The sequence below is a fragment of the Dreissena polymorpha genome, chromosome 9 (assembly GCF_020536995.1).
Source record: "Dreissena polymorpha isolate Duluth1 chromosome 9, UMN_Dpol_1.0, whole genome shotgun sequence".
Classification (NCBI taxonomy): Eukaryota; Metazoa; Mollusca; class Bivalvia; order Myida; family Dreissenidae; genus Dreissena; species Dreissena polymorpha.
Genome location: NC_068363.1, coordinates 34,492,004 through 34,506,597, shown reverse-complemented (window position 1 = coordinate 34,506,597; position 14,594 = coordinate 34,492,004). Strand labels below are relative to the sequence as shown.

The 14,594-nt window shown below is 36.9% G+C and overlaps 1 protein-coding gene across 3 annotated transcripts in view; it reads right to left on the bottom strand.

Moving 5' to 3' along the window:
* Window positions 1-949: 949 nt before the first annotated feature.
* LOC127844150 (kelch-like protein 26) overlaps window positions 950-14,594 on the bottom strand; it is a 22,770-nt gene continuing 9,125 nt past the window's right edge. For all 3 annotated transcript variants that reach the window (XM_052374163.1, XM_052374161.1, XM_052374162.1), the window contains 3 exons: window positions 9,499-9,749; window positions 4,455-4,579; window positions 950-3,832 (listed from right to left, as the gene is read on the bottom strand). In XM_052374163.1, the coding sequence (XP_052230123.1) occupies window positions 2,325-3,832; window positions 4,455-4,579; window positions 9,499-9,698 (1,833 nt within the window). In that variant the 5' untranslated portion in view covers window positions 9,699-9,749 and the 3' untranslated portion in view covers window positions 950-2,324. The remainder of the gene's footprint in view (window positions 3,833-4,454; window positions 4,580-9,498; window positions 9,750-14,594) is intronic.

Sequence of the window (14,594 nt, the reverse complement as noted above, 5' to 3'; positions counted from 1 at the left end):
TTTCCTTCGGAAAACCTGGTTAAAAACCATAACTTAACGGTCGATAATCAGAGCAACATTTCTATGTAAATGGATGTATTTTAATTTAACTTTGATGCTCATTGTCGGACAGTGAATTTCATAAAATGAACAGGTACTTTGCTGATGTAAAGATATTAGTTGAAGACATACCAACCAGCCGTCAGATAAGCACGTTTTACATTATGTGATAACCTTTAGCATTGTTCATTATTTACAAAACGGCGTGTGTGTATTTCGAAGTTTTGTTAAGGTCTCTCCAGGCACGGGGCTGCATTATGGCAGGACTCTTTGCTTGTGTTTGTTTGCGTGTGTGTGTGTGTGGCGGGAAAGTGAGAACCAGAGTACCAGGAAGAACCACAATCTGTCCCGTATGGTGACCACCAATCAAACTCACATGCTTCCGGGAACGGGGATTGAACCCGGGCAGACTAGGTGAGAAGCGCGGTACTAGCAACCACTGAACTTATGGGGGAGCCAAGTGAATAACCACTTAGATACGTATTTTGACGCATTTGTAGTCTAAAAGAAAGTTAAATATAATTCAATACCTTTCTTACTAAATTTAAGTTTTAAAGGCGTCATTTCCAACCCTAAAATACTGATGAGCAGCAAACAGCATACAACCTGAACAGACTGCGAATTACTCGCAGGCTATTCTGATTTTATGCTGGTTGCAAAGCCATTTTCACTTTGCTTCTTATGGGGAAAAGGGTTAAGAAAACAAAAGCTTTGCTAGAGAACGAGAATTTATTGACAACAGCATACAAAAAAATGACGGTACAAATAGAATAACACAGAAGGCTGACAGAGCCTGGAAGAACACTATAGAATTGCACAACACATGGGAATTATATCCGATTCAAAAAGGGCAAGATGTAATCATGAATGTCTTTATGAAGCATGAAATATGACGAAAAACTATATACGGTTTGACAAGACAATCGTGTTTAATTTTTAACAATGCCAAAAATTCCAAAAATCACAAAAATAAACCATGATCGATCACATAATACAAACAGCAAACATCCATAAGCACTAACTACTAACATCTATACTCCTAACTACTAGCATTCATAAGCACTAACTATTTGTACTAACACCTAACAAAATGAGATACATGTAATGCACTATTAATGGAGAACAAACAATTAATATGAACATATAAGCCTTTCTCTGGAAAACGGGCATATGAATAAAGTTTCATCCCACACGTGCTAATCAGGGAAGACTCTTCCTGCTTTAATGGTATTTATTTGAAAGGTGGTCTATTTAAAGCCAATATCCAGTCTAAGCGGAAAGTGTCATCCCAGATAAGCCTGGGAGGACTGCACAGCCTAATCTGGGATGACTGCACAGGACAATCTGGGAGGACAGCACAGCCTAATCTGGGAGGACAGCACAGCCTAATCTGGGATGACACTTACTTACCACACATGCATTAAGCCCCTTTTTCCCAAAACGAGGCTCAAAATGAGAAAATACACTATCAAGGAGACTGAAAAATTAATTAAAACACATACTTTATAAAGACCATGCACACAATTATCAAAATATAAATGTAAGAACAACCAAAAATTGGGTGCATTAACTCTGGTTTATAATAGGATTTACTCAGGAAAAAACATGAATCAGAACATCATGACTTCATTTTTTTTTTGTCCAACATTAATTTACTAATATGTAAATATGAAACAAAAAGTAACAATAATGTTGTACTTTTCACTGTTTGTTTTTTTACTGTTTTAAACAATGAATAGCCATTTTTAAATGACTTATATTTTCCTATTAACCATAAATAAATAAAATCTTATGAAACCTATGGCGATGTTTTTGGATTAAGATTATGATAACTTTACTAAACATGTAGAAAGCAAATCATATGAATGTCACAATGCATTTTTTTAATGTGCCAAGTGTGTCTACTCCATTGGCACCCAGCTTTGTTCACAGCTAAGCAATATTTCTTACTAACTGTTGATTAAAAATCATTAAAATCTATAAGATGAAATTCCCTTTAAAAATGCTTAATATTCTACAAAATGAGGCATTAGTGTTCATTTATAATTGTGGTTGTTCCCCAGACACAAAATGAAAACATTCACTACATTCAGGTCTGTAAATCAATAAATACAGTCATGAATGAGAAATAAATTGAACCACATTGTGTCTGGATAATTTCTATAACCCATCAATAAGAATATACATGAAATAGTGTAAACACAACAATAAATACAAAACTGAGAAGTCCAAACGCAGAGTCAAACCAGAAAAACATTGTTATGGATTTCTACAATCATTTAATATTATGACCATGATGGCTTTAACAATGTGTTTGGAAGCCATAGTCTGCAGGCTGTATGTTCCCATAATTCCTGACTTACTTTCTGACCTCTTTCCACTAACCCTTCCTTGACCTCCAAGGTCAAAAGATCAAGGTCAAGAATTTCCACAGTGTTGCACTTCCTTTGACAATCCCCATTCAGCCACCCACCAACTATGTAAACCTTCTGATCCAGTAATGTGTATGAGGCAAAGAGCCTTGGCTGGTTCACCACCGTAACAATTTCCCACTGACCTTTCTGAAGGTCAAACCGATCCACTGAGTTTGCAAGAACTCGTTGGTGGGTGAGGTCATCTTCAAACCAACCCCCTACCACATAGATCGCCCCTTTGTAGGTCAGCATGGTGTGATCAGCGCGTGGAGTGAGCATTGAGGAAAGCTGCAACCAAATGTCTGCCTCAGTGTCATACTTAAAGAATGTATTGAACACAGGACCTTCGTTGTCTTGCAGTCCGCCAGATATGTATAAACTGTTGCCAAATGAGGTTCCAGCATGCTCCATTCTGTTTCCTGGCAACGAAGCAATGTTTTTCCAAGAATGTGTTTCAGTGTCAAAGCACTCACATTGAGCGAAATCTCCAATGTCCATTGAAGCTGACGGGTCTCCACCTATCGCATACAGCTTCTTACCAACGGCTCCCAAGTAAAACCTGCAACGCTCGTTTTTCATAGGAGGAATGTTCATCCATGTATGGTCCATAGGATCGTAGCAAAAGCCAAAGCCATGAACAATCTCCTCCATTTGGTCATCGTTGTAACATCCACCAATCACATACATTCTATTGTTTATCACAGCCAATCCAAAATTGCACTGATCCACATGAGGAACGCTGGTTATATATTGCAGACCTCCTGCATCATTGTCTACCCACTCTACACTGTTAGACATTCCAAGGTCCGGTCTAAACCCACCACAAGTTACAACGCACTCTGTGTAGCCCCTGAGGTTTATCAAACCAGGCACATGAGGACTGTAACACTTTTGTGAATTTTTATCAATTATATTCAATAGGTTTTTGAACACAATGCTTTCCTTAAACAGTTTTTCAAAAACTGAATAATTTGGAATTTTCTGAAGATCATGAATATCAATGTTCTCAATATGCACTAAACAAACAATTCTGTCAGCCCCATCCCAGTTGTAACCATGATGGTGAACAATCCAGCCAATCACGATTGAGAACACATCACTCTCTGAACAATTCACAGGGCAGTCCATTTGTAACAAGGCTTCTAATTGGCTGGCAGATAATTTTAGGAATTCAGCTGACATACCAATAACAGAGAAATGCTGGGATATAAATGTGTAAACAAATGTCTGGAGGTCATGTAAATCAAACAATTCAGCAAGATTTAGCAGCTCAACACAGTACGAGATTGAAATGTTGGATTTCAGGAAACTGACACATGCCTGAACAACTGGCAAGAGTTGGACGTGGTTGGCTGCACACAGCACATGTTCAACATTTCCTGAAAATACAAATGAAATTGTATAACAAATATTTGCCAAACAAACCAGTACGCTTACTATCATTTGTCTATAGACAAAACACAACAATCAAACATTATCTTGTTAAATTATCCAATAAATAAAGCCCAATGGCATAAGATGCTCCAATGAGTGCCCTTTTAAAATTCTAGTTTGAGTGCTTGATAACTTGTGTTCATATACCGCTTTTGCCTCCAAACTCAAGATATAAACGAATTGAGCTGCCTCATGGAAACTGGGTCATATGCCATACATGTATGCTGCAAGTCTGGTCATAAGCTTCCACTATAAAGCCAGACAAGGATATGATGCAAGCTGGTCTGGAGCTGGTGTTCTCCAGAAGCACCGGCAGCCTGCGATTTCACCCGTTACCATCAATCTAGACGCCGGCTACTTTTCCCCAAAATGTCCATTAAAATGGAGCAAAAATCACCCATATAATGCTTAGGCTCCTGCTACGTTGACAATACTCAATTTTTTTCTGGAGAACTCTGACTAGAGCTACGGTGGATGCATATGTCATACAAACCATTTTCACATTATGCTGCTCATTTAATGTGAAAAAAAAAGACCTAAACCTATTAATGGCTTCAGATTACTCACCTTCATTGATATCGACAGTGGAGGAGTAGGCAAAGTCTATGAGCGCCCGCATACCCATTGCAGTGACACCGTTGAGGCAAATCTCATCTAGGCTACACTCTATCAGACCATTCGTGAACATCGCTCTGTGGATAAAATATACAAACAGTTAATATGATTTCATGAAGTTTATTTATTTCTCAAGTACTGGTCAAGTCAGTACATTTCAAGAAAACAGCACTATCGCTATTTCAAGTTTGTATGCTTTTGTCACTTTCATCATAACTGTCTAGGCAGTGTATTAAGCTAATAATTGTCCTATGTTGAAAATAAACATTAAAGCATCTTCTCTGTATGTCAGCCTCAAATAATAACTCATTTAACAGTGTTAACTAAACTAGCAATTTCTACCTTATGAAAATATCAATAAATACAGTTCATACAATAACATTATAGATTATCTAAGAGGCTTCAACAAGAATATGTAGTTTATTCAACTCCTGTTTATGTTTCCTTTCACACTTAACAACAGTTTAGTATTAAAAATGAATTTAACAAGGGCTGTTTGTAAAACATGCATGCCCCCCATATGGGCTGTCCATTGTAGTGGCAGCCATTGTGTGAGCACGATTTTTGTCACTGTGACCTTGACCTTTGACCTAGTGACCTGAAAATCAATAGGGGTCATCTGTGAGTCACGATCAATGTACCTATGAAGTGTCATGATCCTAGGCAAAAGCGTTCTTGAGTTTTCATCCGAAAATCATTTTACTATTTCAGGTCACTGTGACCTTGACCTTGTGACCTCAAAATCAATAGGGGTCATCTGCGAGTCATGATCAATCTACCTATGAAGTTTCATGATCCTAGGCAAAAGCGTTCTTGAGTTATCATCCGAAAACCATTTTACTATTTCAGGTCACCATGACCTTGACCTTTGACCTAGTGACCTCAAAAACAATAGGGGTCATCTGCAAGTCATGATCAATCTACCTATGAAGTTTCATGATCCTAGGCGTATGGGTTCTTGAGTTATCATCCGGAAACCATTTTACTATTTCGGGTCACCGTGACCTTGACCTTTGACCTAGTGACCTCAAAATTGATAGGGGTCATCTGCGAGTCATGATCAATCTACCCATGAAGTTTCATGATCCTAGGCGTATGCGTTCTTGAGTTATCATCCGGAAACCATTTTTACTATTTTGGGTCACCGTGACCTTGACCTTTGACCTAGTGACCTCAAAATTGATAGGGGTCATCTGCGAGTCATGTTCAATCTACATGTACCCATGAAGTTTCATGATCCTAGGCGTATGCGTTCTTGAGTTATCATCCGGAAACCATTTTACTATTTCGGGTCACCGTGACCTTGACCTTTGACCTAGTGACCTCAAAATCAATAGGGGTCATCTGCGAGTCATGATCAATCTACCCATGAAGTTTCATGATCCTAAGCGTATGCGTTCTTGAGTTATCATCCGAAAACCATTTTACTATTTCGGGTCACCTTGACCTTTGACCTAGTGACCTCAAAATCAATAGGGGTCATCTGCGAGTCATGATCAATCTACCTATGAAGTTTCATGATCCTAGGCGTATGCGTTCTTGAGTTATCATACGACAACCACCTGGTGGACGGACTGACCGACCGACCTACCGACCGACATGAGCAAAGCAATATACCCCCTCTTCTTCGAAGGGGGGCATAAAAAGTGTTTTTCACAAAAGACAGAACTTTGATATTAAGACTAATTTGAAAATTCCTTAACAGTGTAAACCCTATTGAATAACACTTCAATGAAGTTCATGATCTGCATGGATGACCTTTCAACAAAATTACATGTCAAATGTGAAATGGGTACCCTATGAAATACTGTATATTATTAAATAGGCTTATTTGTTGTTGTTTTTCAAGTAAACAAACACATTTGGAATTATATTATTCTATTGCATGTTGAATAATTACTTAAAACAATAATCCCTGGAGTCCTGTGTAGACAAATCAATGTAATAAAGTACTACAACATAATGAAAGAAAAGCGACATTTAAATTATAGAAATGTTTAAACTGTGCAATGTCTGTATATCCAGCGCTTCTGTTAATGGACGTCCGGGCGTAAATTACGCCCAAAAACAGGGTCAATACTTTTTTACTGGTAATATTTAATTTTGGTTTTGAACATTGAAATCGTTAAATTTATACTAGATTAAAAGTTAATGGATAGAGTTGGAACATGTATTTATCCAGTTATCAACACATATGGTAGGGTTTACTAAACTATTAATTGAAATAAAATTGGGACTTCCAACTTAATCATCTGGGACTTCCACAATTTAAGGCTTAAGTCAGGACTTCTAACTTTTGAACGCTAGTGGAAGTGCTGTGTATATCTACTTAATAACTAGCTTAGCTTTGAGACTAATTTTCATTACATAATGTACCAATGCACTCTAAATAATTCCATTTTTTACTGATATGACTAATAATCAAACAATAAATGGAATCCATAATTGATAACACAGCATTCACATTTATGGACACAGAGCATAAAACACATTCTTCAACCATAATGCTACTTCGTTAATAATAAATAAAAATGGATCTTTTTGCCTGTAAGCAATGGTACCAGACAGCATTCAAAATCCATTTCAGTATTCAAAAGACAAGCAAGTTCCACAGCTTTTAAAATGTGAGATCTCAAATTGAATGCAAACAAGAGAGCCATGGGTCATAAGACGCTCACCTGAGACCTGACAGAGAAAACTTTCTGAGAGGGTGGAGTTAAGAATAATAAAAGTATTTTATGAAACATAAATACAGCGACCCCGCGTTTATCCGGACACGTCCGTTTCTGCAGAAATTTCCAGATTAACGAATCTAACGGATTATCGAACCAGAGACGTTTCAAGAGTTAAATATTTACATTATGACATAAACCTTATGTTTAAAAAATCAAATGTTAAACAATGTAAATACAAAAACGCGTAATCGAATTTTAGTACATGTACATGTACACACATGACGTAAAGCTTTGTGAATGTTACAATCACACAGTTAAGCGTTGATAGCTTAGTATTGAATCGATATTTCGTTGCTGTATACACTTTCCATGAGGACTGCGTGTATCTCGTGTGATACTGCCGCAGTGAAATTGGTCGCGTGTTCAGCTCATTAAAGACATTATAGAAAATCAAACATCTAACCAAGTGTGTCATGTTAGATGCATTGTGTAATGCCGACATCAATTTAAGTTTAAAGTCGGAGTCGAATCATGTTTAGTCACGCCTATTAGCTATAACGCCTAAACACATTAATATTTCACGCCTCAGTGATCGCGCTTTTGTTTAAACGACGGGTTGGCGATTAAGCCTAAAACAACAATACTTCACGCCTTGGTGATTGCGCTTTTGTTTATACGGCGGGTGTGCGATTAAGCACCCATGTTGGGAAGCATCTGGATTAACAAGACATAATTACAGCTTAATACACAGATCGGTGTCGCGAAATCTACACCCGGATCCGGAACGCGAGATTCCAGACTTAACGGGGAAAAATACTGCATAATAAATCCGTTCCCGCTGACTTTCGTCCGGATCGCGAGATTTCCGAACTATCGAGATCCGGATAAACGCGGAGTCATTGTATTATTATAAAGTCAATTAGAGGAAATTTGCTTACCCCATGAAAACCATGTTTTTCAGAGAACTGGAACCATTTTGAACTCAGTCAAGATATCCAAGAAACTTTGCAACAAATGGGCAAGGCACTTTTCCTTATATGGCTTTAGTGAAACCTTTTTAACACTCTATAAGTCACAGTTATAGTCCAACCTTCATGAAAATTGGACTAAACATTAATTTTAGTGTTAAGCTTAAGGAGTTTTCCTTATATGGGAGCACTAAAACGATGTAACACTCTATAGAAGTCACAGTTATTTCCAATCTTCATGAAGATTGGTCAGATCATTTTTTAGAAAAAAAATGTTTTGACCAAGTTTCATGAAGATTTGACAATACATGTGACTGCTAGACACACATTTTGTAAACACTTCAAATAAGTTGATGTGGTGTTAAAACAAATTCAAGGACTAATAAAAAAAAACAACAGGGTCTTGTTTCCTTTGGTTATGCACCAGATATCAGCACCCAGATATCATTAACGACAAAATGTCTGTATAAAAACATTAATTATTTAATTGTTCGGGAAAAGAAGAGAGGACGGTATCAACTTTTAAGGTATGTAGCTATAATAAGTCTCAAATGAATATTGTTAAGAAATAAGAAGCAAGCGTCAACTATAAATGCAACTTCTAGAGTGATAACAAGCTTTTTCGTCAACTCGCCTTAGTGACCTAGTTTTTTTTACATCACATGACCCAGTTACAAAATAGGCCAAGACACCATTTAGAGAATTCTTTTAACCAAGTTTCATTAAGATTTAAATTAATGAAGTATCTTGATTGTTAACAATGTGAACAAAGTCATAAAAGCTCACCATGAGCAAGTTGTGCGCAGGTGAGCTAAAAATACTGAAATTTTTTGCATAGAATAGTAGCTGCTTTACCCTTTCCCCAATAAGAAGCAAAGTGAAAATGGCTATGTGCAACCAGCATAAAACCAGAACAGCCTGCAAGTAACTCGCAGTCTGTTCAGGTTTTATGCTGTTTGATGCTCATCAGTATCTAAGGGTTGAAAATGAAGCCTTTAAAACTTAAATCTAGTAAGAAAGGTCTTCAATTTAACTTAACTTAATTAATATGGCCCTACAAACACGTCAAAATATGTTTCTAAGTGGGAAAGGCCAAAAGGTTAATGCAAGTAATAGCCTATGCACAAATACAAAGTAGTAGCCCAGTCCTCTCATATCTGATCTAGCAAATACATTTAAGTACTGTTAAGTCATTATTACTTGTGCAACATTAATTTAAGCTTATTTTGTAGGCAGAGATATCAAAGAATATTTATTATACAATTATTAACAATTCTTTTCTGAAAGATCACAACATTTTAAGTTGTTGAATATTATTGATTTTGCAGTAAATTATAAGAAAAAAATGTCTACCTGAAGTAGTCACTGCACGAGGCCAGTACAACCCTATGTGCAGGTAGTCTCTCATTCTCCACAATGAGGACCACGTCAAACAGCTGCTTCTGGTCTCGCAGCTTGTTGAGTCCTCGCATCAGGAGACCCCCGTGTGAGACGTCCTCAAACGTGATCTGAGACTGGGCATCACCCTCGGACAGGGCCCCCTGTAGAACCATGGCTCTGTCACTGGCGGTAGGGTTAAGTCAGATAAGCATAAACTGCTGGGTCTGAAAAAGTGCACAATATTTGTGTTCAAGCAAATAGTCAAAATACATAAAATAACATAATAATTTTGTATAGTACACAGTGAGGAAATCAATAAGACTGTAAACACACTTTTATGATAGCCATCATACACTGTACATCATTCTTTGATGGACAACATTATGTTATGGCAATTAGTTCCTTTGTTTTCAGCTGCACCAATTAATGAGCTGGGTAACGCGACAATTGTTTTTGCAATATGCAAGCAGCGTAGGGTAGCTCCACAACAGCCTGCGCATTCTCAAAGACTGGTCTGGAGTTAACCTTTCAGATTTTATTATACTCAAGGTTTTGTGGCATCATTACAATGTTGCTTCAGAAGAGACTGTGTGACGGTGCGGGCTGGACTGGAGATATGCTCAGGTAGCATATGGCACTTTTTCATGATGTACCTTATATGAACGATGGTAAATGGCTAAATGCTTTAATTGGTAACTTTTTTTAAAATGTGCATCAAGAATCAATGGTGAAATCTTTAAGTTTTTATTTCTTATCAATTGCAGTTTGTACATGTATATAATTTTTATGACTCATGTCATACTTTCTAAATAAATAATGTTTAAGTTTTAATTTACTTACAAATGTATTTGTTCACAATACAAATAAAATTTACTCTTACATTGTTTATGCTGGTAATTAATAACTAAATTAAGCTTAAAAAAAACAACAGCACAATTTTCCTACAGTTATCTAAATAATTTTTAAGAGTTTTATTCCCATTCATTTTTTTATATCTGAAGAAAGAATTATAATTATATTACTTACATGTACTTGCTAATCACAAAATTTGAAGTTTCCAGTATTATCCAAATTTAATAAATCAAATCTGTATTCATCCAAAGTAATTGAAAATCCATTTAGCAATAAAGGACTCAGACAGAGATGCTATCTGTCCAATTATACATAAATTTATATATATATATGAAGCCTAAAGTGTTTATTTATTCAGCATACCCTTTCAAGACATAACTTAATGGTATTGCCAGTGGGTACGATGATTATTGATACACATTCAAACTGATTCAATCAGCCATAAATAAAACAGTCAATGCACTTTAACATCAAGTAACCACAAATAAAAAGACATGAGAACTGAAACATGACTGCACAGACTTACCTGGGACAAAACTTGACAAACATGCATGATCTAGCCCAGTTTTTCCAGAACATGTGTTAGGGGTCAGCAGCCCAATTTATAAACAAACCACCAAATGAATGCTGTGAATTAACCCATCTAATTGTATGATCATTGTTTGTACTAGTGATACATGATGAATAGAAAGTAATTTACTTAATATTAAACAAAGCAGATGCATGAATTTGCATAGCCATTTGAAATAACATTTAACAAGAGCTCGCATAACGGGTGCCACGCTCAGCTGCGAAAGCTTGTCAGAATTTTTTTTGTTTTAGAGGTCACAGTGACCTTGACGTTTGACTTAGTGACCCAAAATGGGTGTGAAGTGTATAAGAACTCATCAAGGTGCATCTACATATGAAGTTTCAAAGGTGGAAGCACTTTGATTTTAGAGGCAATGTTAAGGTTTTTGTTTAAGTTTTATATAAGAGGTCACAGTGACCTTGAAATTTGACCTAGTGACCCAAAAATGGGTGTGGCGTGTAGAACTCATCAATGTGCATCTACATATGACGTTTCAAAATTGTAGGTGGAAGCACTTTGATTTTAGAGCCAATGTTAAGGTTTTAGCACGACGCCTACGGCGGACGGCGGACGACGTGCAGGCTATGACAAAAGCTTGGGTTTTCTCCGAAAACAGCCTCGCTAAAAATTAATAATTGGCTTTATTGACAATTATTTCATGGAAGACTAGAGTACAGTGTAGGTTTAACAATATTCTCTAAAGGCTCACTCTTACTTAAATACGTATCTAAGTGGTAAAGGGTTAAATGAGAAACTTGATGTCCATGATGTAGAGGAGACCTTTACATTGTACATCATGTGGCTCATCATGCTTGCATTGAGTCCGCACTCCCCACAGGCTAACCTGAGACAACACTTTACAGTTATGCATTATGCTTTTTTTCCAGAGAGCAGCTGAAAGATATTTAAGATATGTATGCAAGCCTAAGTACTAATTCTTACAAGAGTCAGGGCTTACTCTGTCATTTGCCAAATTAGCCAATGTATACAAATAAGGAAATTTGGCTACAAACAATCCATTTGGCTGCAATATTTTCTACATATAAATTGCACATAAAATATCCTGAATAATAAGAATTAAGACATAAAAAGGTAAATTTGGCTACAGAAAATTTTGAGCCAGTGGCAGCCCTGAGAGTGACCAATAAACCCCTGAAGGCAAAGGTTCACCAAGTTGAAGTATAATGTTGTGCAATATCACAATTACTCAATTAAAATTTACAGAAATAAACATGATGTCAGAATGAGTTCAGACAAATGGCCTTTAGCAAATTATATGCAAATAAACAAACTGTTTCAATGAAACTGTAATAATCCTCGCAATAATTGTCAATAGTAATTTGCCCACAATCATGAAAACAAGGGCTGTTTGTAAAACATGCATGCCCCCCTATATGGGCTTTAAGTTGTAGTAGCAGCCATTGTGTGAATACGTTTTTTGTCACTGTGAACAACGGTGGTGGTGGTGGTGGTGGTGTTGGTGGTGCAGTAACTGTGACCTTCACCTGTGACCTTGACCTTTGACCTAGTGACCTCAAAATCAATAGGGGTCATCTGCGAGTCATGATCAATGTACCTATGAAGTTTCATGATCCTAGGCCCAAGCGTTCTTGAGTTATTATCTGACAACCACCTGGTGGACGGACCGACAGACCGACCGACCGACAGACATGAGCAAAGCAATATACCCCCTCTTCTTCGAAGGGTGGGAAGTGGTGAGTTAGCCTTACATTTGGTATAATTTAAATATATTACAAGGGAGGCAAATGCTGTAACAAAAAGAACATGCATAAACGGTAGTTGCTTCCCTTGTTTGAACCATGCTAAATCCTTAAAATGCCTATTTCCAGTAACTGTGACCTTCACCTGTGACCTTGACCTGCGACCTAGTGACCTCAAAATCAATAGGGGTCATCTGCGAGTCATGATCAATGTACCTATGAAGTTTCATGATCCTAGGCCCAAGCGTTCTTGAGTTATCATCTGACAACCACCTGGTGGACGGACCAACAGACCGACCGACCGACATGAGCAAAGCAATATACCCCCTCTTTTTCGAAAGGGGGCATAATAAGTAAATGGAATAACATAAATGTATTAGAAGTCTAATTAGATGGTATACAGACTACAGCTCCTAACACAATCGTCAATTTGATAATCATTGATGAATTAAGTTCCAGAATATTTGTTTATCATATCTTAATCTAAGATTGATTAATACCAATAAAAACAAGAGGGCCTGAAAGGCCCAAAGTCGCTCACCTGAGATAACAAGATATTATTGGGACAAATCTTCTGACCAAGTTTCATGAAGATTGGAAAATAAATGTGGCGTCTAGAGTATTAACAAGGTTTAACTATAGCCAAATAAGGAGAAATGCCCCGCCCCCTGGAAGCCATGTTTTTCAACCAACCGGCATCATTTTTTAACTCTTCCAAGAAGGCAAGATATTATCGGGATGAATCTTCTGACAAAGTTTCATGAAGATCGAACAGTAAATGTGGCCTCTAGAGTGCTAACAAGATTTTACTATAGCCCTATAAGGAAAAATGGGGTACGGACATTAGCCCTCTTTGGCATTAGCCACTAGGACATTAGCCCCTTCATAAAAGTGCACACTCGGACATAAGCCCTCACGTGTTTTAAAACATTCATCCTCACAAGTTTTAAAACGTTCATAACTTTTTTTGAAAGTAAATATGTTTATTCCTTTGTTTTAATTTCATATGTAAATACATACAATTATTAACATGTTGAAGTCTAATACATATATTTTTTCAATATATAGCTTGTACTACACACATACATTTTAGTGTTTTTTAACATTTCTTTACTATTTTACTAATTCTATTGGTGGTTTATTAATTAACTATGAAGTATTTTTTACTTTAAAAGATGTATATATTTGTGTTTCTTCTTTAACTACAAGAAACAATGAACATTGCATATTTTTTAAAGTAAAACATGGTTTTATATACATATACTAAGTGTGCTGTTTGTTACGAAACATCTTATAATGTCATCTTGATATTTATATCATTTTCAAACTTTTAATTGCATTTCATTTAAAAAAAGATAAAATTAAACGCCTAAAAATGAATTTAAAAATAAGTAGGGGCTAACGTCCTAAGGGGCTTTTGTCCTAAGGGGCAAATATCCTAGGGGGCTAATGTCCTAAGGGGCTTTTGCCCAAGGGGCTATTGTCCTAGGGGATAATGTCCCAGAGGGCTATTGTCCTACACTCAGGAAAAATACCCATCCCCTTGGAAGCCATGTTTTTCAACCAACCGGCATCATTTCCGAACTCGTCCAAGATATCATTGAGACCAATCTTGTGACCAAATTTCATGAAGATTGGACAATAAATGTGGCCTCTAGAGTGTTAACAAGGTTTTACTAAAGCCATATAAGGAAAAATGCCAGCCCCTGGTGGCCATGTTTTTAAAGCAACCAAAAACATTTTCGAACTCATCCAAGATATCATTGGGACAAATCTTTTACCAAGTTTCATGATGATCGGAAAATAAATGTGACCTCTAGAGAGTTAACAAGGCAAATGTTGACAACACACAACAGACAAAAGGAGATCACAAAAGCTCACCATGCGCACGTTAAGCTCAGGTGACCTAAAAAGGTTGACAGTTA